This window comes from Indicator indicator, chromosome 21, assembly GCF_027791375.1.
Source record: "Indicator indicator isolate 239-I01 chromosome 21, UM_Iind_1.1, whole genome shotgun sequence".
NCBI lineage: Eukaryota > Metazoa > Chordata > Aves > Piciformes > Indicatoridae > Indicator > Indicator indicator.
The window spans coordinates 13,429,565-13,457,438 of NC_072030.1; the positions used below are offsets into that span (position 1 = coordinate 13,429,565).

Sequence of the window (27,874 nt, forward strand, 5' to 3'; positions counted from 1 at the left end):
TCCCTCCCCCTCCGGTGTCGTCATGGCGTTGCCGGTGATGTGACAGTGACGCGACGGGGGGCGGTGTCCCCAAGTAAAGGCTGTGAGCGGCCCGCGGGGCTCTGTCCTTGTCCCCTCCGTGTGTGTCCCCCACCCCGGGAACACCCTCCCTGGACGCCCCCTCCCCCGCGCAGGGGATTCCCGGGATCCCCCCCGCCCCCCAAAATGACGCCGGAGGGGGCGTGACCGAAGGGGGCGTAGCCAAGGGGGGAGAGGGTGGGGGCTAAGGGGGCGGGGCCTAAGGGGCGGGTCCCGCCGGGGTCCCGGTAAAGCGGCGGCGTCATGGCGGGGGTGTTCGATATCGACCTGGAGACCGAGGAGGGCAGCGACGGGGATGAACCCGAGCTGGGCACCGTGAGCTGGCACCAGAGGGGGACGGGGGCACCGGGGAACAGGGCACCGGGGTTGCCACCCGGAGTGGGAAACGAAGGCACCGAGACCGGGGAATAGGGACACCGGCACCGGACTGAGGATGGGGATGTGGCGACCTAGAGAGGGACAGGAGCACCGAGAGCCGCTGGGGACAAGATCTGAGACCGGGGGCACCGGGCACAGGGATACCGGGAATGGCTGGGGCTGGAATAGGGGGCACCTTCATAGAGGCACCAGCACCGGCTGGGAACAAGATCTGGGATCGGGGGGCACCGGGCATAGGATACCGGGACAGGCTGGGACCGGGATCGGAAGCATCGGGCATAGGGGTACTGGGACAGGTTGGGTCGGGATTGGTTGCACTGGGACCGGGACCGGTGGCACCGGCACCGGACTGAGGATGGCAATGGAAACAGGGACGGGAGCACCGGGAGCGGCTGGGAATGGGGATCAAGGACAGGGGCCACCAGGAATGGAGATAGGGACACCGGGACTGGCTGGGACAGGGAGCAGCGAGACCGGAGATGGAGATACCCGGAGTGGCTGGGGCCAGGATTGGCGACCAGGGACACAGGGACTGGGAGCACCGAGACTGGGCACCGGGACAGGGATGTGGGCACCGGGATGGGCTGGAGATGGCGCTTGGAGCCGGCTGAGCAGCACCGGGAGCCGGTGGGGATGGAGACCCCGGGAACTGCTCGGTGCAAGGCACAGCCGGGGGTCCCGGTACGACCGGGCAAAGGGAGGCTCTTGCTGGGCAGGGCCCGGGCTCAGCCTGAAAACATCCGGCTGGGCCGGTGGCACCGCACCTCGCCCTGCCTGCCATGGGTGCTGTGGGTGTCCTGGGTGCTGTGGATGCCCTGTCTGCCAACCTGCCATGGCTCTCCTGCCTATCGTGGGCACTCTGTCAGACATGTGTACCCAGCCATAGGTGCCCTGCCTGCTATGGGCACCCTGTCTGCCTGCCATGGATCCCCTGCCTGCGGCAGGCACCCTGCCTACCTGCCCATCATGGGTGTCCTGCTCATGGCAGGACTGCCCTACTGTGGGCACCCTTCCTGCCACGGGCACCCTTCCTGCCACAGGCACCCTGTCTGCCATGGTTCCCTGACTGCCATGAGTGCACCACCTACCATGCTCTGGGCACCCTACCTGCCATCCTGCCATGGTGACCCTGCCTGTTCTGGGCACTCTCTTTGCCATGAGAACCCTTCCTGCCATAGGTGCCCTATCTGCCATGGGCATTCTGCCTACCACGGGTCCCCTGTCTACTGTGGGCACCCTGCTTTCCATGAGCATCCTGCCTGCCACAGTCTCCTTCCTGCCATGGGCACCCTTCTTGCTGTGGGCACTCTTTCTGGTGTAGGCACCCTGCCCACCAGTGCCTGTGGTTTCCCTCCTACAGGAGATGGAACTGGAGCCCCGGGGAAATGGCCTGGAGTAAGTCAGGGATGGGCGGTGGGTGGGGGACAGGGGTCAGGCAGTGGGTGGGGAACAGGGGCATGCAGGGGGTGGGGAACAGGGGCATGCAGGGGGTCTGTCCCCTCTCACCCCCTGTCCCCACAGGCCGGTGGGACACTACGAGGAGATCGAGATCTCAGAGAGCAGCGTCAACAACGGCCCCGAGCTCATCGGTCCCCACTGCTTCGAGCTGCTGCGTGTCCTGGGCAAGGGTGGCTATGGCAAGGTGGGGGGGGGAGGGGGAGGAGGGAGGATCCTTTCTGGGGGGTCAGTTTTGGGAGGGTATGGTTCTAGATCACCAACCACTCCTCCTTGTCCCTTCTAGGTCTTCCAGGTCCGTAAAGTCCAAGGCACCAACACGGGGAAGATCTTCGCCATGAAGGTTCTGAAGAAGGTAACAGCAACCCAGCCCCCTGAGCCACCCTCCAACTCGCTGGAGACCTCCCCCACCCAAGCTCACCACCTCCCAACCCCCCCTCCCCCAAGGCCAAGATCGCCTGCAACGCCAAGGACACAGCTCACACCCGAGCTGAGAGGAACATTTTGGAGGCTGTCAAGCATCCCTTCATCGTTGACCTCATCTACGCCTTCCAGACGGGCGGCAAGCTCTACCTCATCCTGGAGTGCCTCAGTGGTAAGGGTGGGCTCCAGGGGGTCCCATGGAGGCTTAGCAGGTCTTGAGGTGGCTCAAGGGGTGCAGTGGTGGTGCTGGGGTTTGGTTCAGGGTGTCTCAGAGATGGCTTAGGAGGACCCATGGATGGTTCAGGGGTCCTGTGGTGGCTTAAGGGGTCCTGAGGTGACTCTGAGGATCATTTCAGGGGGTTCCAGGGATGGCTCAGGGGCTTCCAAGGTGGCTCAAGGGGTCTCGGAATGATTCAGGAGGTCCCATGGCTCAGGGTGTCCTGAGGTGGTTTCAGTGGTCTCAGGAATGGCTTAGGGGGTCCTGAAATGGCTCAAGGGAGTCCTGAGGTGGTTCTGGGGGTTGGTTCAGGGTGTCTCAGAGATGGCTCAGAGGATTCAAAGGTGGCTCAGGCATTCTGGGGGATGGCTCAGGGGGTTCTGGGCATGGTTCAGAAGGTCCCATGGATGGCTCAGGGTGTCCTGGAGAGGGATCAAGGGGTCCCATGGTGGCTCAGGGCATCCTGGCATAGCTTAGGTCTTGGGTTGACTGAGGAGGTTCCAGAGATGGCTCAGAGGATCCTGGGATGGCTCAGGGGATCCCAGGATGACTCAGGAGGTCCTGGGGTGGCTTTAGGAGGTCTGACTTGGGCTGGGTTTGCAGGTGGAGAGCTCTTCATGCAGCTGGAGCGGGAAGGCATCTTCCTGGAGGACACTGCCTGGTAGGGATGGGGTTGAGGAGCCATAGCTGGGTGCTGGGGGGTGGGATCAGGACCCCAACACCACTCACAGCCCTCCCACCCCAGTTTCTACCTGAGTGAGATCACCCTGGCACTGGGTCACCTACACTCCCATGGCATCATCTACCGAGACCTCAAGCCGGAGAACATCATGCTCAACAGCCAAGGTGGGGTTGATGGGGCTGGGGGGTACGAGGTGTGTGTGGGGGGGGGGATGGGGGGAGTGCCAGCAATGATTCTTGAGCCCCCCCACCTCCAAAATGCTCCTCTTTAGGTCACATCAAGCTGACAGATTTTGGGTTGTGCAAGGAGTCGATCCACGACGGGGCCGTCACCCACACCTTCTGCGGCACCATCGAGTACATGTGAGGCAGGGGGTGGGGGCAGGAAGGTCCTCTGGGGGCTGGGGGTGGAATGTGGGGGTGGGGTTCCTCAGCTCTAGGGACCCCTTCCTCAGCTGGAACAACCACCCACACCGCCTGCAGGGCCCCCGAGATCCTGGTGCGCAGCGGCCACAACCGGGCAGTGGACTGGTGGAGCCTGGGCGCCCTGATGTACGACATGCTCACAGGATCGGCAAGTCCCACTCCTGCTCTTCCCTCTCCTCACCCTGGGTGGCTGGGGGGTGGGGGGTGGGCAGCCCTATCACGGTGATACAGAGCCTTCCTCCCCCTCCTGGCTCTTCCTCACCACCCGGTGCCCCTCGCAGCCCCCTTTCACCGCCGAGAACCGCAAGAAGACCATCGACAAGATCCTCAAGGGCAAACTGGTGCTGCCACCCTACCTGACACCTGATGCAAGGGACCTTCTCAAGAAGGTACAGCCACCACCTTGGCTACCTGGGTCCTGCCAGAACAGATGTAGGTCCCACCAAGACTGGTGTCACATACTTGGTTCCATAGGTCCTACCAAAATAGGTTTATGTAGGTCCTACCAAAACTGGTGTCCCCCACTGGGTTTCATAGGTCCTACTGAAACTGGTGTCCCCCACTTGGTTACCTAGGTCCTACCAGAACAGATGTGGGTCCTACCAAAACTGGTGTCCCCCACTGGGTTCCATAAGTCCTACAAGAACTGATGTAGGTCCTACCAAAACAGGTGTCCACTCCTTTGTTGATGTAGTTCTTACCAAAACAGATTTATGTAGGTCCTATCAATATAGGTTTATGTAGGTCCTACCAAAACATGTCCCCTTTCCTGATTTATATAGGTCCTACTGAAACAGGGAGCCACCCCTCCACACACACCTTGATTACATAGGTCCTACCAAGTAACCTGTCCCCCCCTTGTTTCTATAGGTCCTACCAAATCAGGTTTCTAGAGGTCCTACCAAGACACCTGTCCCCCCCTTGTTTCTATAGGTTCTACCAAACCAGGTTTCTGGAGCTCCTACCAAGACATCTGTCCCCCCCTTGTTTCTATAGGTCCTACCAAACCAGGTTTCTGGAGCTCCTACCAAGACATCTGTCCCCCCCTTGTTTCTATAGGTCCTACCAAGCCAGGTTTCTGGAGCTCCTACCAAAACACAGCCCACCCCCCCATGCCCCACTCCATCCCCTTTTCTCTTCCAGTTCCTCAAGAGAAACCCCAACCAGCGGGTTGGAGGCGGCCCAGGTGACGCAGCTGACGTGCAGGTACAGGCAGGGGGTGGGCAGCGGGGTGGGTGCCAGGCTGACACCCCCTCTCCCTGGACCCCTGACCCTCCCCACCACCCCCCACCCCCCGTGCAGAAGCAGCCTTTCTTCCGTCACATCAACTGGGAGGATCTCCTGGCCCGAAGGCTGGACCCTCCGTTTAAACCGTGCTTGGTATGACTGGGGGTGGGCGAGGGGGTGGGAGGCGAGCGGGCAGGGGGCAAACTCTTGGGGGGGGACACCCATGGGAGCACCCACCCCCTTTTCCTGCAGCAGTCAGAGGAGGATGTCAGCCAGTTTGACACCCGCTTCACCCGCCAAACCCCGGTGGACAGCCCAGACGACGCTGCCATCAGTGAAAGTGCCAACCAAGCCTTCCTGGTATGGAGTGGGGGGGGGGGGGGGGTGGAGGGGGCACTCTGCAGTGAGGTGGGCACCCCCTGACGTCCTCCCCCCCACCCCAAATCGTCTCGCAGGGCTTCACCTACGTGGCCCCTTCGGTGCTGGAGAGCATCAAGGAGGGGTTCTCCTTCCAACCCAAGGTGCGCTCCCCCCGCCGCCTCAACAGCAGCCCCCGCACCCCCGTCAGGTACCTGGGGCTGGGGGGGTGCTGGGAGTGGGGGGGGGGGGGCAATAGTGGGGGGGGAGTGATTTGGGGGTTGGGGGCATTGAGGTGGGCACCATAGGGTAGTGTTGGGGGGGTGGACGGTGATGTGGGGTGCTCTGTGGACCACCCCTGCCCTTCATCTCTCTCTGTAGGGGGAGTGGGGGGCTTTGCGGTGGGCACCACTGGGTATTGCTGGGGGTGGGGGGGTGGATGGTAGCGTGGGGTACTCTGTGGACCACCCCTGCCCTTCATCTCTCTCTGTGGGGGGAGTGGGTTGTGGGAGGGGGCCAGCGAGCACAAGAAGCTGGGGCAGGGGACTGGGCACAAGGGGGCAGTGCTGGGGAGGCACTGGGCACAAGAGGATTGTGGGGTGGGGGGGATCGGGCACAATGGCACGGTGCTGGCGGGGCACTGGACCCTAGGGGAGAGCACTGGGGGTACAGTGGAGGGGGGACAAGGAGGTGTTTCTGTGGTGGGCAGGGAATGCCCACCTCACTTCCCCCCCTGTTTTTGTGTGTGTGTCCCCCAGCCCCGTGAAGTTCTCCCCCTTTGAAGCTTTCAAGCCAGGGGGGGCAGGGGGAGAGCCAATGGAGGAGGGAGCCACCCTGCCACCCCCTCCTCCAGAGGGCACAGCCCCCCTGCCTATCAAGACCTCCGTGGGTGCCAAGAAGCAGAAGGGGGGGCGGGGACGGGTGCCCAGGTAGGGGTGGGATAGGGGTGGGGGATGGGGAGGGCTGGGGTAGGGGCTGGTGCCCCCCCATGGGGTCAGGTCAGGGGGGCACCCCCAAAGCTGCTTCTGCTGCGGGTGGCCCCCCAGCTCAATTTCTCCCCCATGCCTGCTCACACAGATGCCAAGAGGAGCTGGTCTGGGGGGGGATGGGGGTGGGCAGGGCAACTCCCATGGGTGTGGCACCCCCAGGGGTATGGTCCTTGGGGTGTGCCTCCTCCAAAGGTGTGGCCCAGCTGCTGGATGTGTGATAATTAAAGGAATTAATGAGGCCATGGTGGTCCTGTGGTGGGAGGGTGGATCCTGAGGGGGGATTTTAGCGGGGGGGGAAGCATGGGCTGCAGGCCCTGCCTCCTTCTTTGTCCCTTTCCCACTGTGCCCCCAGTGCTGGCCCCTTGTGCCCAATGCCCCTGCCCAGCACTGTCCTCTTATGCCCAGTGCCCCCCCTAGCAGCATCCCGTTGTGCCCAATGTCCTCCCAGTCCTGTCCCCTTGTGTCCAGTGTCCCTCTGTGCAATCCACTTGTGCCCAGTGATCCCTACAGCCCCACAACCTCATGCCCGGTGCCCCCCAGTACTGCCCCCTTCTGCCCTTCTTTTGCTTCCTTGTGTGTTTATTAGGCTCCACCCCTCCACAGGCTCCTCCTCTCCATTAGCTCCACCCCTTCCATAGGCTTCTCTCTATAGACTCCTCCCCTTCCATAGGCTCCTCCCAATGTCCCACCTTTTCCTTTGACCACACCCACTCCCCCAAGCCCCACCCACCACAGAACTGGCAAGCATCGATTGGACAGAGCTGTTCTTTTATTGGCTGGCAGCCAGGCTCTGGCAGCCAATCAGGAGCCTCAGATAAGGGCAGGTAGTGCCTTCAGGAGGGGCAGGGGTGGCACAGGGTGGTGATGGCACAGAGCAGTGACGTCACTGGGTGGTGACATCACAGGGCAGTGATGTCACAGGGTGGGTGGTGCCATCACAGGACAGTGACATCAGAGGGTGGTGACATCACAAAGCATTGACCAAAGTGCAGTGACATCACAGGAGGGTGATGGCACAGGGCCATGGCATCATCACAGGGCCGTGCCTTCACAGGGTGCTGATGTCACAGGCTGGTGGGGATGTCACTGAGCAGTGCCAACAGGGTGATGACATCCCAGGGGTCGCAGGGCAATGCCAGCACAAGCTGGTGACATCTCAGGCTGGCAACCTCCCAGGGCAGTGCCATCACAGGGCAGTGACATGTGGCCGTATGTCCCCCCACGTCGCAGTGCCCGAGAAGGAGTGAAGGTCACTGAGCAGGGCCTCGGTGCTGCCCTCTGCCACCTGCCCCACATCTGGGGGGCTGCCTGTAGCTTCCTCCTCTTCCTCCTGCTGCTCCTCCTTCTCCTTCTGCTCCTCTTCCTCCTCTTCCTCCTGAGGCCTGAGCTCCTGACTCCATGGCATCAACTCTTCCTCCTCATCCCGAGCTGCCATCACCACCACCACCTCCTCTGCCGCGGTCGTGTCCTCCCCATCCCCAGGCAGCACCATGGTGTCCCTCCGCCGTCCCTGCAGCCGGTGCCAGCCTCCCCGCAGCACTGCCAGTGCCCGGCGGCCCATGGGCCGAGGATGGTAGCGCCCGGGCGAGAGCCGGCAAAGGTGGTGCCAGGCTAGTGCCAACCCCACCACCAAACACAGCAGGATGCCCACTAAGGTGCCCACTGCCCGGTCGCTGCGGCTCGCCACTGGGTCACCTGCTGCCACCAGCTCCAGCAGTGCCAGCAGCACGGGTGCCAGCGGGTGCCACCACGCTGCAGCCTGCAAGGTGAGGACAAGGAGGTCACTGCCATGCGGTTGGCACAGGGCCACGACCTTCCTGGCTTTGGGTGACAGCCACTTCCCGGAACGTGGGGTAGGGCTAGGGCGAAGGGCAGCAGGGACAGGGACAAGTGTCACAACCCCACTTGCCCCCCCCTTCTGCCCTGGGTGACACCGGTGCGTGCCAAGCAGGTGGCCAGCTGGCATGGCACAGGGGTGGCACCATGACAGGAAGCTGTGGCTGGTGGATCCACCACACCTGTGGGTGCTGGGGGAACAGGAGTTGGGAGCTGTCCCCAAGCCAGCACCCCAAGACCCTTCCCCTGCACCTCACCCCCACCCCCCTGCCATGCATCTGGGCATCCCCACCCCAGCCCTGTACCCACAGCCCCCCCATACTGCCCTGACCCCTGCCCAAACCTGCCCCCCGACCCCCCATACTTCCCTGACCTCCCCAAACCTTCCCCCTAACCCCATCATGCATCCCTGAACCCCCAAAACCTTCTTGCAACCCCACCATGCTTCCCTGACCCTCCCAACTTTCCCCCAACCCCACCCTTTTATCCTGACCCCCCCCCAAACCTGGCCTCCAACCCCCCATGCTGCCCTGACCCCTCCAAATCTGCCCCAAACCCCCCACAATGTCCTTATGACCTCTGAATTTGCTCCCCAATGCCATTATGGGGCACTGACCCCGCCCCCAAAACCACACCTCATGCTACCCGAATGCCCCCAATTACCCCCAAGCCCCCCCAGTGCCCTGAACCCCCCAAATCTGTCCTCCCACCCCCCCAAACTCCCCCCTGTTGCCTCTGCCTCCCCATCCTGTTCCTTCTGCACCCCCTCCTACCCCCCCCCCCCATGCTGTCCTGCCTCCCCCCTGCCCCCCAAAACCTCCCTGGCTTCCCCACCCCCCTCAAGCTCTGCTGCCCACCCCCCCAGCCCCAATGCAACTGGGAGGGGGTTCAGGGGGGGACCCAAATATAAACAGCTCCCCCCAAGACTTAGCAGTGGAAACAGGCAGGGGAACAATACTCAACCCCCTCCCTCCCCCCCCCCCCCCAATTCACCTCACTCCCAGACCCCCCTCCCGAAACACCATCTCCCACACCTCCCCCCTCCCCAGTTTTGTGGTGCTCACCATCAATGGGTGCTGGCAGGGCAGGTGCTGGTGCCACTGGTCGGGATGGGGGGGGCTGGCAGGGGAGAGAGGCTCCCCCTCCCCCCCGCCTTGCTGCTTCCTGTCCCCCCCACGCAGCGGATGTATTGCTGCGGGGGGAGGCAAAAGGCTGCACCCCATCCCCCCCTCAACACCTGCAGCTTACCCCAAACACACCCTGAAACCCTCCCCCACATACACCCTGAACCCCCAGATGTTGAATAAGTTGTGGGACCCCCCCCCGCCCTGCTTCCAAATGTGTGTGTGTCCCCCCCATAATCCCCCATGCTGGGGGGTGAAAGGGAGCTTGCTCCCCCTCCCCCCCCCCATCTCCCCATTTCCTGCCTGATGTGGGTGAGCTCACACCCATGACTGCTGCTCCTTCCTCTGTGGTCCCCCCCCAAAGCCCCCCAACACTCTAATGACTCCCCCCTTTCCCCCCTCCCTCCCCCACCCCGACTCACCCCACTTTTTTTTTTTTTTTTCTTATAAATTCCTTTATTTGGAGTGAAAATAGAATTTTTTGACCCTGCACTGTAAGGTTGGAGGGGGACATAAGGAGGGGTTAGAAGCCCCCAAAATAGAAGGGGGACAATAGTTCACATTTTGGGGGAGGGGAGGTGGGGGGGCAAGGGAAGACCCCTACCCAGGGATGGGAAGGTGCAGGGAGTAGTGTTTGATCCCAGGAGTAGTTCCTCCCCCGCCAAGCCTGAGGATATTGGTTGGGGGGGAGGGCCCACAGGAATGGTCCACGATTTGGGGAGGGGGGGCAGCACCCAGTAAGGCAACGGGGGAGGGGCAGCACCCAGTAATGTGGTGATGGAGGGGGTGGCCAGCCCCCCAAACCGAGAGGATTCAGAGACATGGGGACACCCCAGGAAGGGTGATCTCAGGGGGAATCCTGGGGTGGGCAATGGTCCCTTGGGGGTAGTCTGATGCGGGCGGGGGGTCCGGTGGTCCCTTTGGGGGGGGTGTGAGGCGTGAGGTGGTCCCTTGGGAGGGGTGTGAGGCGGTCCCTAGACGTGGCCGTTCTCCAGGCGGCTGAGCTGCTCCTCCAGGCGGGTGATGCGCTGGCCCTGCTCGGCCACCAGTGCCCGCAGCGTGGCCACCTCCTGCAGCACCTCCTCCAGCCGGCCCTGCTGGGCCAAGGCCCCATCAGCCACGCCCACCCTGGCCACACCCACCCGCCACACCCACTCACCAACCTGACAGCCAACCTCACGGGCCGCCAACCCATGGGCCACCAACCGACCTACGGACCACCGACCCTCCATCCAACCCAGGGGCTCCACCCATGAAGACCCCACCCATGAAGACCCCACCCACGAAGACCCCACTCATGAAGACCCCACCCACCTAGACCCCACCTATGAAGACCCCATCCACAAAGACTCCACCCATTCCATAGCACAACCCACACTGGCTCCACCTACTCCACAGCGCCACCTAAAGACCTCACCTAGGAGGTGAGACCTCCTATGAGGTCTCCATAGCCCTACCCACAAAGACCCCACATATGAAGACCCCATTTATGAAGACGCCACTTATGAAGACCCCACTTATGAAGACCCCACTCACGAAGACCCCAGGTACAAAGACCCCACTTATGAAGACCCCACCTATGAAGACCCCACCTACGAAGACCCCACCTACGAAGACCCCACCTACGAAGACCCCACTCACAAAGACCACCCCCAGAGACCCCACCCCCAAAGCCCCCACTCCCCACATACCGTGGGTGCTGGCGGGAGGGTGCCCAGGGCGGGCGGGGCGCTGAGGCGGGAGGGGGCGTGCGTGGCGGAGGGGGTGGCAGGGGGGGTGGTGGGCGCGGTGGCGGCGGGGGGGCCGCGGCTGTCCTGGAGCAGCGACCGGCGGTTGACCTTCAGGTCCCGTTGCTTGCTGGGGACGTAGGCCTGGCGCAGGGACACCAGCACCGGCCCCGCCGTCCGGCCTGCCACCCACTCCTCCGCCTCCATGGCCGCCTCGGGGCCTGCCGTGTCGGGGTAGAGGTCGTCCTGGAACAGGTCCGACTGCCAGCCCCCCGGAAAAAGTGTCAGAGGAGGTGATGGGACCCTCATGGAGACATCCGTGGAGAGCCCCAACACAGCCCTTGCCTTGTCCTGCCCCAGCAGCTCACGGAAACCCCCGTCCAGGCACCTTCCCCTGCACCAGGGCTCCATACGGACCTCACCCCTGTCTGCCTGGGAACCCCCACACCCAGGGGGCCCCCGTCAGCCCACATGGGGACCCCTCACCTAAGCAACGTATTCTGCCCACAGGCATGACTGCAGATGCCCACCCAGCCACTGTGTCCTACCCCGGGACCTCCACCCAGACTGATCTGACTGAAGAACCCTACCCAGCCACCCCACCCTGCCCAGGAAGACCACAGAGCCCCCACGGAGACCCCCCACACTGGGACCCCCACCCAGCCACCATGTCCTGCCCACAGACCCCCACCAGCATGACTGCAGACTCCCAACTCAACCGCCTTGTCCTGCCCAGGGACCCCACCCAGCCCTCACCAGGACTGCTTAAGGAGCCCCCGCCCAGCCACCAGTGTCCTCCACCCCACTGCCACACCCTGGGGTACTGGGGACCCCCTCAAAAGCCCCCACTGACCTTCCTTGGCACCGTCATGATGATGGGCTCACACTTGCGTTCATGCAGCTTGTAGAACCTGCCCGGGTTTGGGGGAACCAGAGTGTGTCATGGAAGGGTTGAGGAGGGAAATGGGGATGACCACCCCCCTCCTTCCCCCAACCCCATGTCCCACCTCCCTGTACCCACCTGGCAATCTCACACTTGCTGACGTCCAGCCCACGCTTGGGCATCCAGCCCATGCCCCGCTGGGACTCCTTACTGGTGAAGGTGTTGAGGAAGTGGATGTAGGGGGGCTCCTCCGTGATCTCAAAGTACCGGATGCTTGAGTCACCCTGGGGACACAGCATTAGGTTGGGAGTCCCCAGTTTGGGGAGGGGGCCCCAAAGCCTGGGGGCCATGCCACGGGGGCCGCACCTTGCCACAGACGTAGACCACGTTGGTGTCAGGGTCATAGAAGGGCAGCAGAGCACCGTTGCTGGAGTCCAGCTCCTGCAGCCCCATGGGCTCCTCCAGGTTCTCCTGCCGGGGTGGGAAGGGGTCAGCCCCATGGCATACCCAAACACACCCCAACGTGGTGCCAGGGCGTGCTCCTCACCATGTCCCACAGTGCCAGCTGCCTCTCGCTCATGCGGCTGAAGCCGGTGGTGAAGATCTTGCCGTCGGCCAAGAAGACGGCCCGCATGGGGCGGGCCCCCTCGTGTGCCCGCTCCTTCTCCTAGGGAGGGCACAGCTGGGTCACCAGCACCGCCCTGGCACCCACAGGTGGCACAGCCAGCAGGGGACACCAAGAGGAAGCGGCACCCGAGTGACCTGAGACAGCACTGAGAGACAAGGCGGGGGCTGGAGCAGCTCTGCTACGAGGACAGGCTGAGGGAGCTGGGGATGTTCAGCCTGGAGAGGAGGAGGCTCTGGGGAGACCTAACAGCACCCTGGCGGGACCTGAAGGGGGCTACAGGAAGGATGGGGAGAGACTGTTAGCAAAGGTCTGCAGGGACAGGACCAGGGGCAATGGCTTCAAATGAGAGAAGGGCAGATTTAGATTGCAGAGCAGGAAGAAGTTCTTCACTCTGAGGGTGGTGGAACACTGGAACAGGTTGCTCAGGGAGGTGGTTGAGGCTCCTTCCCTGGAGACATTCAAGGTGAGGCTCAATGAGACTCTGGGCAGCTTGATCTAGTTGGGGATGTCCCTGCTGGGTGCAAGGGGGGTTGGACTGGATGAGCTTTGGAGGTCCCTTCTAGCCTGGACCATTCTATGACTCTATGATTGATTCTATGGTTCCATGAATGATTCTATGCTTCTATGATTGATTCTATGCTTCTATGATCGATTCTATGCTTCTATGATCGATTCTATGCTTCTATGATTGGTTCTATGCTTCTATGATTGATTCTATGATTGGTTCTATGCTTCTATGATTGATTCTATGATTCTGTGGTTCTGTGATTGATTCTATGACTGATTCTATGATTCTGTGGTTCTGTGATTGATTCTATGGTTCCATGATTCTATGGTTCTAGGATTGATTCTATGGTTCTAGGATTGATTCTATGGTTCTAGGATTGATTCTATGATTGGTTCCATGACCCTATGACCCCATGACTCTGTGATTCTATGATTCTACAGTTCCCTGACTGTAGGACTCTATGACTTGGAGGGGTTCTCCCAGGGGCAGAATGGCGCCTTGGGGACGTGAGCAGGGTGACCCTGCGGGGGGACACTCACGGCCACCACGGTGCCCCGGCGGGGGTCGATGACACGGATGGCCTTGTCCTTGCAGGCGGTGCAGAAGAGGGAGCCGTCGCGGCTCCAGCTGACGCTGTAGATGAGGTCAGGATGGAGCCCATCCAGGCGGTACAGCTCCTCCGCCGTGCCCACGTTCCAGATCAGCACCACGTTGTCACACCCTGAGCGTGACACGAGGAGGTCGCCTCAGCCCTTGTGTCCCCCCTCCTCGAACTCCTTCCCGCGGCTGTAGGACCACCCCCGCCAGTACCTGCACTGAGGAGGACGTTGCGGGCGGTAGGGTGCCAGGAGATGATGCCAACGCGTTTCGAGTGCCCCTCCAGCACCACCACCGGCTCCGTCAGCGGCTGGCTCAGCCCGTTCTCGGGGATCTGCCACACCTGGGAGCGGGCAGAGGGGGACAGTGGCAAAGGAGAGGGACCCTCACCTTCACCATGAGCCCCCCCACCCTTCTGTCAGCCCCTCACCATGACGGTGCAGTCCTCGGAGCCGCTGGCGATGATGTGGTCATTGTGGGGGCACCAGTCGATGTCGAGCACGGGCCCCGTGTGCCCGCACACCGTGGGGTAGGACTTGTCGATGCGCCCGGTCTGGGGGACAAAAGGGACATGAGGAGGGTGGTCACACCCCCATCGTCATGCCAGCGGCCTCCCAGTACCACCACCAGCTCCCTGCATCACTGCCACCCTCCTGTCACCACGTCAGCACTCTCCCATTATTATTGCCACCATCCTCTTCTCACCGCACTGGAACTCTCCTGGTATCACCCTCCCAACAGCACCACCACCCTTCTGCCACCTCACCAGTACCCTGCAGGTATTGCTGTCACCCTCCTGTTGCTGTGACAGTACCCTCCCAGTATCACCATCACACTCCCAGTATCATCATCACCCTCCCAGTGTCAACATAGAACCATAGAATGGTTTGAAGGGACCTTAAAGATCATAGAATCATAGAATCATCAGTCAGGGTTGGAAGGGACCACAAGGATCAGCCAGTTCCAACCCCCCTGCCATGGGCAGGGACACCTCACACTAGATCAGCCTGGCCAGAGCCTCATCCAGCCTGGCCTTAAACACCTCCAGGGATGGAGCCCCAACCACCTCCCTGGACAACCCATTCCAGGCTCTCACCACTCTCATGGTGAAGAACTTCCTCCTCACTTCCAGCCTGAATCTCCCCACTTCCAGCTTTATTCCATTCCCCCTAGTCCTATCACTACCTGATATCCAGTTCCCCACCATCACCCTCCTGATATTAATGACTTGGGTTGGAAGGGACCTTCAAGATCATCCAGCTCCCCACCATCTCCCTCCTGGTATCACCACCACCCTCCCAGTATCAATGGCTTGGGTTGGAAGGGACCTGAAAGATCATCTAGTTCCCCACCATCACCCTCCTGGTATCAATGACTTGGGTTGCAAGGGACCTTAAAGATCATCCAGCTGCTCACCATCACCCTCCCAGTATCACCACAGAACCACAGAATGGTTGGAAGGGACCTTAAAGATCATCCAGCTGCTCACCATCACCCTCCCAGTATCACCACCACTCTCCCAGTATCACCACCACCCTCCCAGTATCACCACAGAACCACAGAATGGTTGGAAGGGACCTTAAAGATCATCCAGCTGCTCACCATCACCCTCCCAGTATCACCACCACTCTCCCAGTATCACCACCACCCTCCCAGTATCACCACAGAACCACAGAATGGTTGGAAGGGACCTTAAAGATCATCCAGCTGCCCACCATCACCCTCCCAGTATCACCACCACCCTCCCAGTATCACCACAGAATGGTTGGAATGGACCTTAAAGATCATCCAGCTGCCCACCATCTCCTCCTGCTATCACCACCACCCTCCCAGTACCAATGGCTCGGGCTGGAAGGCACCTTAAGGATGCTGCCCAGCACCACCCTCCCAGCAGCACCTTGTGGAGGGGGAGGACGAGGAAGGCCCCCCCGCCGCTGGCCTCCACGATGATGGCGAGGAAGGCCGGGTTGACGGCGCAGAAGGTGCTGTCCCAGGTGACACGGGACACACGGATGTCATCGTAGCACTGCTCCGTCTTCACCGGCTGCCCGAAGACGTGGCGGAACTTGCTCTGCCGAACCACCTTCCGAAACGACATGGCTGGGGGGGGACACAGGCACCCACCCCCGGGCCAGGGGTCAGCACCCAGCTGGCACCCCGCAATCTTGTGTGCAAGCAGCCAAGGGTGGCCGAAAGGGGAGGCTGTCCCTTGTCACCCGCCCTGGGTAAAGGGCAGCCCAGCCCCTTCCCGCTAGCAAATAAACCCCTCCCTGCCCTGCCCCACAGAGGGGGCACAGGGGTGGCCCTCCCACCATGGGGACAGTGAGGGTGCCACCAGAGGTGGATGGGGACAAAGGTGTTCCCACCAAGTAGAGGGATGGGGATGGTCTTGATGGGTCAGGGCTTGGGGACAGACATGGGGTCAGGAGTGGTCGTGCTGGGTAAAAGGGAACAGAGACAGGGGCAGGGATGGGGACAGGGATGGGGACAAAGATGGGGACAAGGACAGGGATGAAGAAAGTGAACGAGGACAGAGATTGGGGATGAGTTTGGGACAGGGGATGAGGGCAAGGATGGGGACAGGAGTGAGGACAGAGACAAGGACAGGATGAGAACACGAATGGCCCCATTGGATAAGGGACAAGGATAGGGGATGAGAAGATGGATGGGGATGGGGGAGAGGACTGGAGCCAAGGACAAGAACGTGACAGGGGAGGCCCCACTGAGTAGGGGAGAAGGATGGGAACAAGGATGGGGACAGGGATGGCCCCACTGAGTAAAGGGACAGGGGCTAAGGACAGGAATGGGGACAAGGGAATGGGACTGGGAGAGACGAGGACAGAGGTGGGGACAGAGATGGCCTCACTGGGTAAAGAGACAGAGATAGGATGAGGACCAGGACAGGGATTAGGACAGTAGTGGGAACAGTGATGGCCCCACTGGGGATGGGAACAGGGATGGGGACAAGGATGGGGACAGGACGGGAGCAGAGACGGGGACAAGGATGGAGACGGAGATGGGGACAGGATGAGGACAAGGATAGGGCCGGGATGAAGACAAGAATGGGGACAGGATAGGGACAGGGCTGGAGACAAGGATGGGGACAGAAACGGGGACAGCGATGGGGTCAGGGATGGGGCCGGTCGCTCCGGTTGCGAGTCCGGTAGGGTCCACCACTCCGGAGCCGGTTCCCGGGAGCCCCCCTCGCGCCGGGCCGGTGGCGGTGGCAGTGGGGGGGGATCTGGTCCCCGCACTCACCGGGACCGGGGCCGGGGGCAGCGGGCGGCGGCGCTCGGGGCCGGTAGCGGCGGCAGCGGCGGGAGGGGAGGGGGCGGGGCAGGAAGTGAGCGCGCGGCCCCGCCCCCGCGCATGCGCCACCGGGGAGCGGGGAGGGGGTACCGGTACCGGGGGATGGAGGCGGGGGGGTTACCTCGTGTCAATGTCCCCAGTGGGTATGGTCCCTCCGTGAGCACCGTCCCCCCGTGGGTTGGGACTGAAGGTGCGATCCCCGTGGGCATGGTCACGCTGTGGGCACGGTCATGCTGTGGGCACGGTCACGCCACTGTCAGGGTAACGCCGTAGGCAGGGTCGTCCTATGGGCATGGACCTCGTGGACACGGTCACGCTGCGGGCAGGGTCCCCCCCGTGGGCAGGGTCCCCCCAGTGGGCGCTGTCCCTCCGTGGGCATGGTCTCCCCATGCACAGGGACCCCCAATAGGCACCGCTACCCTGTGAGCAGGGTCACTCCTTCGACACAGGGACCCGGTGGATCAGGGTGCCCATGGTCACAGTGACTCCGTGGACAAGGTCCTCCTATGACAGGTCGCCCTGTTGGGGGACACAGTCCCCTGGGACAGGGTCTTCATGGGCAGGGTCACCCCGTGGGCAGGGTGACCCTGTGGGGCAGGATCCCCCAATTTCAGGTCACCCTATGGAGCAGAGTCCCGCCATGCCAGGACCACCACATGAGGCATGGTCCCCATGAGGGGCAGGGTCCCCATGGACATAGTCCCTGTGGGTAAGGTCACCCTATGGGCAAGGTTACCTCATGGTCAGGGTCTCCCCATTGGGCACGGTCACTCCATGGGCAGGGAGCCTGTGGAGCATGCTCCATCCAGGGGTAGGGTGACCCCATGCCAGAGTTGCCCCATAAGCAGGGGCCCCATGGGCAGGATCTCCCCTATGGGAAGGGGGAGTCCCCAGAGTCACTCCACAAGTGACAGGATGAGAAGATACAGCCTCAAGCTGAGGTTTAGGTTGGACATGAGGAACAATTTCTTGCCCTGGAGGCTTGTCAAGATGTGGATCAGGCTGCCCAGGGCAGTGGTGGAGTCCCCATCCCTGGAGAGGTTTCAAAGCCCTGAAGACGTGGTGCTGAGGGCCATGGTTTGGTGGCCATGGTGGTGCTGGGGGAAGGGTTGGACTCCATGACCTCAGAGATCTTTTCCAGCCTTAGTGATTCAGTGGTTCTGTAGCAACAGCAGTTGGCACAGGGTGATGGTGGTCATTGACACAGAGGTGGTGGCAGTGGCACAGGGCTGACAGTGGTGGGTGGCACAGAGGCAGTGGCTGCAGCTGGCACAGGAATGCCAGTAGCAGTTGGCACAGGGGTGACAGCAGCAGGTGGTGCAGGGTTGCCAGTAGCAGTTGGCACAGGAGTGACGGCAGTAGGTGGCACGTGGCTGAGGGCAGTGGGTGGCACTTGAGCAAGGGCTGTGGCTGGCCAGCGGGCGAGGAGAGCCCGTGGCAGGTGGGCCAGGCACTGGCAGGCACGGGTGCCAAACAGCAGGTAGAGGCAGGGGTTGATGCAGCTGTTCAGATTGAAGGCCAGCCCCAGGAGGTAGATGAGGTGCTCGGAGGTGCCAGGTGCCACCAACGTCAGCAGCTGGGCCACTTGGAAGGGCAGGTGCAGCACCACGTAGACGCTCACCGTGGCCACCAAGATGCGCTGGAAGCGAACCGGCGGGCGGCCCCCGCGCCCGCGCCGGCAGCCTGCCCACGCCAGAGCCACCCCGTGGCACACCGTGACCATGCAGAAGGGCAACAGCCCTTCCACCAGCACCTCCAACCAGCGCAGGGACACCTCCCAGCCGCCCCTCAGGGTGACGCACACCACGAAGCCCGGCGCCCACTGCAGCTCCACCGCCGCCGCCAGCGCCGTGTCGGGCACGCTGCAGGCGGCCGCCGCCACCCAGGCGCCCAGGCACAGCGCCAGCGGTAACCGCGCCGGGCGCCGGCACCGGTACCACAGCGGCGCCGCCACCAGCAGGCACCTGTCTAAGCTGATGGTCGCCAGTAGGAAGAGGCTACTGTAGTAACCCAAACCGTAGAGGAACTGGTGGAGCTGGCACAGCGAGGTGCCCAGCAGCCACCGGTGGTGCTTGGCCACCGACCAGATCTGCAGGAGGGAGTTGGCGAGGAAGAGGAGGTCGGAGGTGGCCAGACTGAAGATGAAGCCTGCCAGGCTTCGGCCCCGCAGGTGCCAGCCTGTGAACCACAGGGTGAAGGTGTTGGCTGGCAGCCCCAGCGCCACGCAGGCCACCAGAAGCCACCCATCCCACGTCAGGGTGCCCGGTGGCAGGGGCAAGGCTGGCGGCAGTGTGGTGTTAGCTGGCTCCATCGGCCGAGGGCTAGCCCTGTGGGAAGCATGGAGTGGCTTGGAGCTGTGGGAAGAGGTGTCAACTGTTTCTGTGTCACCCGTCCCCGTGCCACCCCTCGCTGTGTCACTCCCTCCCCTGATAACCCCTTCCACGTCCCTCCCTCCCGTGTCCCTCCCTCCCCTGCCACACCTTCCACGTCCCTCCATCCCGTGTCCCTCCCTCCCCTGCCACACCTTCCACGTCCCTCCATCCCGTGTCCCTCCCTCCCCTGCCACACCTTCCACGTCCCTCCATCCCATGTCCCTCCCTCCCCTGCCACACCTTCCACGTCCCTCCATCCCGTGTCCCTCCCTCCCCGCCACACCTTCCACGTCCCTCCATCCCGTGCCACCCCCTTCCCTGCGACCCCTTCCATGTCACTCCACCTCTCTCCTGCCAGCCCTTTCTTTCCTTCTCACCTCCTCTGTCATCCACTCCGGTATCACCTCGTCCTGTGTCACCCCTTATTGTGTGATCCCCCCTGGCATCACCCCCTCTTCGTCACTTCCTTATGTCACCCCTTCCTGTAACATTCTCATCCCATGTCATCCCTCTCTGGTGTCACCCCTCCCTTGTCGTGTGTCCCCCCCCCCTCCTGTGTTACCCCTTCTTGGGTTGCCCCTTCCCATGTCATCCCCTCCTCTGTCTCCCCCTCCCATGTCTCTCCCTCTCGTGTCACACACTCACCCCCAATTGCCCCCCCCGCCGTGTCCCCCCTTCCTGTATCACCATCCCCCACCTTGCCACCCTGTCCTGTATCACCCTCCAATGTCACCCCCACTCCCTATTGTCCCCTCTAGTCTCACCTGCCTCCCCTGTCACCCCCGCTCTGGGCATCCTCCCTTCCTGGATCACCTCTCCCCCACCCCATGTCACCCCCTCCTATATCACCCTCTTGCATCCCATCCTCCCCTATTGTCCCTTCTGGTGTCACCACCTTCCCATGTCACCCTCCCCCCCCCCCTTCATGATCCCCAGTCCCCTGACCCATCCTGCCCTCATTTGGGGCTGTCCCCCCTGTCCCATGTGCCATCCATGTTCCCCCCACTGTTCCACCCCACGTCCCCGTGCCACCCCCTCCAAGGCAGTAGGACCTACCTTAGTGGTGGGGACAGCTGGAGCAGAGGTTGCAGATGGGGTGCCCCTGGCTGTAGGGTGCCCTAAATGTGGGTGCAGCTGGGAGGGGCTTCAATTCGGGAGCTCCACCCATTTCCTCCCCTCATACCCCCAAATAGCTCCCTTTTCCCGGTACTGATACTGGAGAGCACTGGGAGGGGTTCCTGGGGGGTGGCATCAGCCCTGCCTCAGTTTCCCCATCTGGTCTAAGGCGGGGAGGGACACAGAACCCACCAGTGTGGCCCCATTTGGGGCTCCCCCAGCTTGGGGACAGTGCCATGGGGCAGCCACGGGGTAGATGTGGAGCAGGACTCCCTCTCACCAGTGGCCACCCAGTGCTGGCCTCTGTAGGGCATCAGGGTGGGGGTCTTGGGCTAGCCCCCGAGCTGGGGACAATAGGGACATGTGTGGCAGTGGTACTGTGTGTGTGCAGGGGCTGGTGTGACAATGTCCCTGAGATGGCATCTCCCCATCCTGCACTGGCTTCCTGCTGCCACCCTCCCTGCCCAGCACCGATGGTATCAGGGCACACAGCAGGGCCAGTGCCCAGCATGGTGCTTGTGGCTGTCACATGGGGACATGCTGGAGGTGGGGGGCAGGGCTGAGGACAGTAGTGGTGGCCATAAGGTGAGAGTGTTGGGGACGTGGGTTGGTGCTGGGGACATTGGTGGGGCCATGGAGTGAGTACTGGGGACATGGTTTGGTGCTGGGGACACAGATAGTGGCTGTAGGGTGAGTACTGAGGATGTAGGTTGGTCCCAGGGACATGGGTGGTGGCCAGGGGTTAAGTATTTGGGACACTGTTTGGTGCTGGGGACACAGAGGGTGTAGGGTGAGTACTGGGGACATTGGTGGTGGCCATGAGATAGGTGCTGGATACATGTTTTGGTGCTGGGGACATTGGTGGTGGCTGTAGGGTGAGTACTGAGGATGTAGGTTGGTCCCAGGAACATGGGTGGTGGCCATGCGATGAGTGCTGGGGACATGTTTCGGTGCTGGGCACATTGGTGGTGGCCAGGAGATGAATGCTGGGGACATGGTTCAGTGCTGGGGGCACTGGTGGGGCCATGGAGTGAGTATTCCGGATGCAGGTTGGTCATGGGGACATGGTGGTGGCCTTGAGGTGCCACTCCTGGAGGTGTGGGTTGGTGCTGGGGACACAGATGGTGGCTGTGGGGTGAGTACTGGGGGCATAGGTTGGTCTCAGGGACGTGGTGGTGGCCACAGAGTGTCAGCACTGGGGACCTGGGTTGGTGCTGGGGGCATGGGTTGGTGCTGGGGGTATTGGTGGTGGCCTTGGGTTGTCACCACTGGGGACGTGGATGCTGGGTGGCCACAGGAGGAGGGTGCAGGGGACGTTGGTTGGTGCTGGAGACACCGATGGCGGTGGTCTTGGGGTGCCACCACATCATGGGGTGACCCCAGGACGCCCTCTGGGGACCCAGCTGGTGTCTGTCGGTGCCACGGCCGCGTGGCTGTGCCCCAGCACGAGGCCATGGAGGGTGGCAGTGGTGGCTGGTGGCAGTTTCCTGTCACTAATCACTACTAATTGGCTTTGCCCAGGTTCCTGGGCTGGGGGGGGAGGTCACCTAAGAGGATTTCCCAGCCGCCTGCCCCAGGCTTGGCCACCCCAAGGTCTTGCTCCCTGCCCACCCGGCCACATGCCACGCACCCGGGAGGACAAGGGGACCCCCAAGGACCCGGAAACCCCAGGCAAGGGGAAAGGAGGGGAGGGAGGGGAGAAAAGCCCCAAAGCTGCTGAAGATGGTGGTGGCCACCAGGGCACCAAGAGCCCTGCCTCTGAGCCTCGGCACGGCGGCCATGGGCAGAAGAACAGCAAGAGAGGCTCTGCGGACCCCAACGCAGCGGCCAGCAAGACCTACTCACCCTTCCTCAACACTGTCTTTGGCAAGGTGGGGACGGTGGGGACCCTGGGACACGGGCATGGGGACTCTGGAGAAGGAGGGGATGTGGGGACAGAAGGGAAGAGGTCCTGGGAGCCTGGGGAGAGAGGATCGAGGACAGGCTTGGGCCCCCCAAGGGTGGAGGGGACATGGGGGCAGCAGGGATGGGGACAGGGACAACGTGGGACCGTGGGGATAGGAGACATGGGGATGGGGACAGGGACAACGTGGGATCATGGGGATGGGAGACATGGGGATGGGGACAGGGACAACATGGGACCATGGGGATGGGAGACACGGGGATGGGGACAGCAACAATGTGGAACTATGGGGTGGACACATGGGATGGGGACAGTCCCAGAGCCTGGAGATGGAGGGGACATAAGGGCAGCAGAGGTGGGGACAGGGACACTCTGGGACCATGGGGATGGGATCAGGGACAAAATGGGACTCTGGGTGTAAATGGGATGTGGGACAGGAATGGGCACAGGGATTGGGACAGTTCAGGACCCTGGGGATGGAGGGGACGTGGAGGCACTGGGGATGGGGACAGAGACACTCTGACCCTTGGGATGGAGGTGACAGGGGGACTGGGGACAGAGTCAGGGACCTTCCAGGACCCCAGGGATGGAGGGGATGTAGTGACACTAGAGATGGTGTTGGGGACAGCTCAGGGCCCTGGTGAAGGAGGGGACATGGGGACAGTGAAGATGGGTGTGGGATGATCTGGGAGCCTGCAGATTGAGGGGACATGGAGGCACTGGGGATGAGGTCAGGGGTGCTCTGGGACCCCGGAGATGGGGACATTGGGGATGGGACTGGAGACACTCTGGGAGCCTGGGGATGGAGGGGAGGTGGGGACATCAGGGATGGGGACAGGCACAGTCCAAGACAGGACTGGGGGACACCAAAGCACCCTGGGGATGGAGGGGACACAGGGGTAGTAGGGATGATGCTGGGGACACCTCAGGGCTTTGGCAGTGGAGGGGAATGGAGACACTGGGGATGGACAAGGACGTTCCTGGATGCTGGGAATGGAGGGGACATGGGGGCAGTGAAAATGGGGTTGGGGACATTCCACGATCCTGGAGATGGAGCGGATGTGGGGACCCTGGGTACAGGGTCAGGGATGTTCTGGGAAGCTGGAGATGGAGGGGACATGGTGGGGATGGGGACACTATGGGGCCTCTGGAGATGGAGAGGACAGGGGGACCCTAGGGATGGGGACAGGGGAATGAGGGCTCAGGCCACTGGGGATAGGACTGGGGACACTCTGGGACCCTTGAGATGGAGAGAACATGAGGACACCGGGGATGGGGACAGGGACACTCTAGAATGCTGGGGTTGAAAACAATGGGGACAGGACTGGGGACATTGTGGGACCCTGGAGATGGAGGGGACATGGAGGTGCTGAGGATGTGGGCACTCCAAAGCTCTGGGGATGGAATGGGACACAGGGACACTAGGGATGGTGTTGGGGACATTCCAGAACCCTGGGAATGGACGGGACACAGGGACCCTGGGGATGGAGGGGACTCAGGGCCACTGGGGACGGTGTTGGGGACATTCCAGAACCCTGGGAATGGAGGGGACACAGGGACCCTGGGGATGGTGTTGGGGACATTCCAGGACCCTGGGGATGGAGTGGGACACAGGGACCCTGGGGATGGTGTTGGGGACATTCCAGGACCCTGGGAATGGACGGGACACAGGGACCCTGGGTATGGAGTGGGACACAGGGCCACTGGGGATGGTGTTGGGGACATTCCAGGACCCTGGGGATGGAGTGGGACACAGGGCCACTGGGGATGGTGTTGGGGACATTCCAGGACCCTGGAGATGGAGGGGACTCAGGGCCACTGGGGATGGTGTTGGGGACATTCCAGAACCCTGGGGATGGAGGGGACTCAGGGCCACTGGGGATGGTGTTGGGGACATTCCAGAACCCTGGGAATGGAGGGGACACAGGGACCCTGGGGATGGTGTTGGGGACATTCCAGGACCCTGGGGATGGAGTGGGACACAGGGACCCTGGGGATGGTGTTGGGGACATTCCAGGACCCTGGGGATGGAGTGGGACACAGGGACCCTGGGGATGGTGTTGGGGACATTCCAGGACCCTGGGGATGGAAGGGACAACCGAGGAAGGTGGAGCCCCCTTGGTAGCACCCCATGGGTACTGGAAGCTGGGTCAGCCATGGGTGGGTGCCAGGTGAGGGGCCAGGGGTGGCAGGGCAGGACAGGGTGTGGGGGGTGACACAGGGCAGGGCTTTGTCTCCAATCCCTCTAATCCCTGCCGCCGGAGTTAATTTTGTCTCACGCTTAAGGAAGGTGACACCGGGGCGGGGGGGGGGGAGGGGGGGGAGGGGGGGAAGGGGGGGCTGGGGAGGGGCTGGGCTGGGGCTGATTCTGTCCCCATCCCATTTGTGACTGGGCCAGGAGCGGGAGCTGTCACCAGAGGAGCTGGATGGTGAGTGAGAGGACAAGGGGACGAGGGTGGACCGGGGGCTGAGGGGCACCTTCTTGTGGAGGTATCTGCCATGGGGTTCAGTGCCAGGGGGACACCTGGCATGGTGAGGGCTGCCATGGGCTGAAGTGATGTGGAGACACAGGTCATGGAGGCATCTGCCACGGGGACACCTGGCATGGAGATACCTGCCATGGGGTTCAGTGCTATGGGGACACATCATGGAGGCATCTGCCATGGGGTTCAGTGCCGTGGGGACACATCATGGAGGCATCTGCCATGGGGTTCAGTGCTATGGGGACACATCATGGAGGCATCTGCCATGGGGTTCAGTGCTATGGGGACACATCATGGAGGCATTTGCCATGGGGTTCAGTGCCGTGGGGACACCTGGCATGGAGATACCTGCCATGGGGTTCAGTGCCATGGGGACACATCATGGAGGCATCTGCCATGGGGTTCAGTGCCGTGGGGACACATCATGGAGGCATTTGCCATGGGGTTCAGTGCCAGGGGGTTCAGTGCCCTGGGGGCATGTTAGGGAGGGCTCTGCCCTGGGCGGGTGTGGCACCTGGAGCAGCCCACCCCCTGACGGTGTCCTCATGCCCTGCCTGTCCTGCCACGTGGTCAGAGCTTCTGGATGCCTTCAAGGAGTTCGACACGGACCAGGATGGCTACATCAGCTACAAGGACCTGGGCACCTGCATGCGCACCCTGGGCTACATGCCCACCGAGATGGAGCTCATCGAGATCTCCCAGCACATCAAGATGAGGAGTGAGTGGGGGCACGGCCACCAGGGGGGGACACCGGGGCATGGCCACTACGGGAATGGCCACCATGGGGATGGCCACCACGAGGTGACCACCGTGGCGATGACCATCGTGGGGTGACCACCACAGGGATGACCACCGTGGGGCTGACCACCATAGGATGACCACCACAGGGATGGCCACCACGGGGTGGGGATGAGCACCATGGGGCTAAGCACCATGGGGATGACCATCATGGGGTGACCAACCCAGGGATGGCCACCATGGGGCTGACCACTGTAGGGCTGATCATCGTGGGGCTGAGTAACCATGGGGCCGACCACCACGTGGATGACCACTGTTGGGTGACCACTGTGGGGCTGACCACCATTGGGTGACCACCATGGGGATGACCACCATGGGCTGAGCACCATGGAGCTGAGCACCATGGGGCTGACCACTGTGGGGATGATTACTGTGGGGATGACCACCCCAGGCTGACCACTGTGTGGCTGACTGCCATGGGGATGAGCACCATGGGGATGAGCACTATGGGGCTGTGGAGGGGGCTGGGGGGCAGGGGCTGAGGTGTGGGGCACTGAGGTTGTCCCTTTGCCATGGGCAGTGGGTGGCCGTGTGGACTTCGAGGATTTTGTGCAGATGATGGGACCCAAGCTGCGGGAGGAGACTGCTCACATGGTGGGCATCAGGGAGCTCAAGATCGCCTTCCGTGAGGTATGGCCACCACGGGGGGACAGCAGGGGAGGGGGAGACAGCAGGTGTGGGGACAGCAGGTGAGGGGGGACAGCAGGTGAGGGGGGGAAAGCATCCCTTGCAAGTCTGTGGTAGAGACAGTGGCCATGGTGGTGACTGTAGGTATGGAAGGGATGATGGTCATGGGAAGACCATGGAGTAACCATGACCATAGAGCAATGGTGACCATGGGGGTGACCACAGGCATGGAGGGGGTGCTGACCATGGGAAGACCATGGGGTAACCATGACCATAGAGCAATGGTGACCATGGGGGTGACCACAGGCATGGAGGGGGCACTGACCATGGGAAGACCATGGGGTAACCATGACCATAGAGCAATGGTGACCATGGGGGTGACCACAGGCATGGAGGGGGTGCTGACCATGGGAAGACCATGGGGTAACCATGACCATAGAGCAATGGTGACCATGGGGGTGACCACAGGCATGGAGGGGGCACTGACCATGGGAAGACCATGGGGTAACCATGGCCATAGAGCAATGGTGACCATGGGGGTGACCACAGGCATGGAGGGGGTGGTGACCATGGGGAGTCATGGCCACAGGGCAATGGTGACCACAGGCATGGAGGGGGTGGTGACCAGGGGAAGACCATGGGGCAGCCATGACCACAGGGCAATGGTGACCACAGGCATGGAGGGGATGGTGACCAGGGGAAGACCATGGGGCAGCCATGACCACAGGGCAATGGTGACCACAGGCATGGAGGGGGTGGTGACCAGGGGAAGACCATGGGGCAGCCATGACCACAGGGCAATGGTGACCACAGCCATGGAGGGGGTGGTGACCAGGGGAAGACCTCAGGTTGGCCACGTTAGGGTGTGGGGGAACAACGACCACGGGGCATGGAGAGGAGAGCAACCATGGCAAGACAACGGAGGGGACGCTGCTCACGGGGGTTAACCGCAGGCCTAGAGGGTGGTGATGGGAGGGGGGTGGGACTGGCAGAGCTGGTGACCCCCAAGCCCTGGGTGCCCCAGTTCGATGCCAACGGGGACGGGGAGATCAGCAGCGGGGAGATGCGGGAGGCCATCGGCGCCCTGCTGGGCGAGCAGCTGAAGGCTCAGGAGGTGGAGGAGATCCTGCAGGACGTGGACCTCAACGGGGACGGGCACGTGGACTTCGATGGTGAGGAGGACCCCTCCCAGCTTCCCTGCAGCCCCTCTGAGGTGGCGGGGTGGGGGTGTGTGTGTGTGGAGGGGGTCACCTCACACCACCCCCCTCCCAACTCCATCACCCCACAGAGTTTGTCATGATGCTGTCATCTCGGTAACGAAGCCTTGGGGCAGGAGAAGACCTCCCCCCAGATCCAACCAACCTGAAGCTCTCTGCCAGCGTTAGGCTTCAGAGTGAACAGCTGGAGCTGATGGGAATGGGGGCAGATAGGAGGCAGCCCCCCTGCCCCCCTCCTCTCACCCCCCAGAGCCCAAAAACCCCCCAGGGGTGGTGGCAGGGCCAGTCGGGGGGGGGGGGGGGAGGCTGAGAGCAGTAGGAGGGTATGGGGCAGGGGGACAATAAACCTTAATGAGAGCTGGAGGGGAGCCTGTGCTGGTCATTGGGAGGGGACACTGCGGGGGCTGGGCTGTCCCCAGCCCCTCACCACCCCCAGGGGTGAGCTTGATGGGGTGGGGTGGGCAGGAGAGTCTCTGGGGGACAAAGTGGGGGTCCCGTGGGGGACAGGGCCAGTG

The 27,874-nt window shown here is 62.3% G+C and overlaps 5 protein-coding genes across 8 annotated transcripts; 2 read left to right on the forward strand and 3 right to left on the reverse strand.

Annotated features, from left to right (window-relative positions):
* The first annotated feature begins 310 nt into the window (after nt 1-310).
* RPS6KB2 (ribosomal protein S6 kinase B2) lies at nt 311-6,175 on the forward strand. 2 transcript variants are annotated; one of them, XM_054390805.1, is made up of 15 exons: nt 311-393; nt 1,817-1,851; nt 1,978-2,098; nt 2,198-2,266; nt 2,359-2,506; nt 3,155-3,212; nt 3,297-3,397; nt 3,505-3,595; nt 3,716-3,806; nt 3,940-4,047; nt 4,802-4,864; nt 4,961-5,038; nt 5,138-5,245; nt 5,341-5,453; nt 6,001-6,175. In XM_054390805.1, the coding sequence occupies exons 1-15, from the start codon at nt 322-324 to the stop codon at nt 6,173-6,175; spliced, it is 1,431 nt and encodes a 476-aa protein (XP_054246780.1). In that variant the 5' UTR covers nt 311-321. The 2 variants fall into 2 exon arrangements, with proteins under 2 accessions (XP_054246780.1, XP_054246781.1); XM_054390806.1 differs by lacking the exon at nt 1,817-1,851 and having other exon boundaries at nt 1,934-2,098.
* Nucleotides 6,176-7,417: 1,242 nt separating this feature from the next.
* Nucleotides 7,418-8,387, reverse strand: PTPRCAP (protein tyrosine phosphatase receptor type C associated protein). The gene is made up of 2 exons (XM_054390786.1): nt 8,373-8,387; nt 7,418-7,990 (listed from the first exon to the last, which is right to left on the reverse strand). Exons 1-2 carry the CDS (start codon nt 8,385-8,387, stop codon nt 7,418-7,420), a joined length of 588 nt encoding a protein of 195 aa, XP_054246761.1.
* A 1,778-nt stretch (nt 8,388-10,165) lies between these two features.
* On the reverse strand, nt 10,166-15,632 carry CORO1B (coronin 1B). Of its 3 annotated transcripts, none has more exons than XM_054390283.1 (10): nt 15,432-15,632; nt 13,965-14,087; nt 13,748-13,877; nt 13,477-13,658; nt 12,349-12,468; nt 12,168-12,272; nt 11,940-12,085; nt 11,772-11,829; nt 10,883-11,179; nt 10,166-10,285 (listed from the first exon to the last, which is right to left on the reverse strand). In XM_054390283.1, exons 1-10 carry the CDS (start codon nt 15,630-15,632, stop codon nt 10,166-10,168), a joined length of 1,482 nt encoding a protein of 493 aa, XP_054246258.1. The 3 variants fall into 3 exon arrangements, with proteins under 3 accessions (XP_054246258.1, XP_054246257.1, XP_054246259.1); XM_054390282.1 differs by having other exon boundaries at nt 10,166-10,288; XM_054390284.1 differs by lacking the exon at nt 10,166-10,285 and adding an exon at nt 10,579-10,595 and having other exon boundaries at nt 10,924-11,179.
* A 2,406-nt stretch (nt 15,633-18,038) lies between these two features.
* Nucleotides 18,039-19,154, reverse strand: GPR152 (G protein-coupled receptor 152). The gene has a single exon (XM_054390787.1). It carries the CDS (start codon nt 19,152-19,154, stop codon nt 18,039-18,041), a length of 1,116 nt encoding a protein of 371 aa, XP_054246762.1.
* A 2,796-nt stretch (nt 19,155-21,950) lies between these two features.
* On the forward strand, nt 21,951-27,459 carry LOC128974043 (calcium-binding protein 2-like). The gene is made up of 6 exons (XM_054390554.1): nt 21,951-22,202; nt 24,633-24,663; nt 25,292-25,435; nt 26,036-26,145; nt 27,167-27,314; nt 27,431-27,459. Exons 1-6 carry the CDS (start codon nt 21,951-21,953, stop codon nt 27,457-27,459), a joined length of 714 nt encoding a protein of 237 aa, XP_054246529.1.
* The last annotated feature ends 415 nt before the right edge of the window (nt 27,460-27,874 follow it).

Coding starts and splice junctions, on each gene's coding strand:
- RPS6KB2 (XM_054390806.1), top strand. CDS start 322: ATGGCGGGGGTGTTCGATATCGACCTGGAGACCGAGGAGGGCAGCGAC. Junction 394..1,933: donor ATGAACCCGAGCTGGGCACC/GTGAGCTGGCAC, acceptor GGTGGGGAACAG/GGGCATGCAGGGGGTCTGTC. Junction 5,454..6,000: donor AGCCCCCGCACCCCCGTCAG/GTACCTGGGGCT, acceptor TGTGTCCCCCAG/CCCCGTGAAGTTCTCCCCCT.
- CORO1B (XM_054390282.1), bottom strand. CDS start 15,632: ATGTCGTTTCGGAAGGTGGTTCGGCAGAGCAAGTTCCGCCACGTCTTC. Junction 11,180..11,771: donor TCATGACGGTGCCAAGGAAG/GTCAGTGGGGGC, acceptor GGGGGCTGGCAG/TCGGACCTGTTCCAGGACGA. Junction 10,289..10,882: donor CCCTCCCGCCAGCACCCACG/GTATGTGGGGAG, acceptor GCCTTGGCCCAG/CAGGGCCGGCTGGAGGAGGT.
- LOC128974043 (XM_054390554.1), top strand. CDS start 21,951: ATGCCACGCACCCGGGAGGACAAGGGGACCCCCAAGGACCCGGAAACC. Junction 26,146..27,166: donor TCAAGATCGCCTTCCGTGAG/GTATGGCCACCA, acceptor TGGGTGCCCCAG/TTCGATGCCAACGGGGACGG. Junction 27,315..27,430: donor CGGGCACGTGGACTTCGATG/GTGAGGAGGACC, acceptor ATCACCCCACAG/AGTTTGTCATGATGCTGTCA.
- GPR152 (XM_054390787.1), bottom strand. CDS start 19,154: ATGGAGCCAGCTAACACCACACTGCCGCCAGCCTTGCCCCTGCCACCG.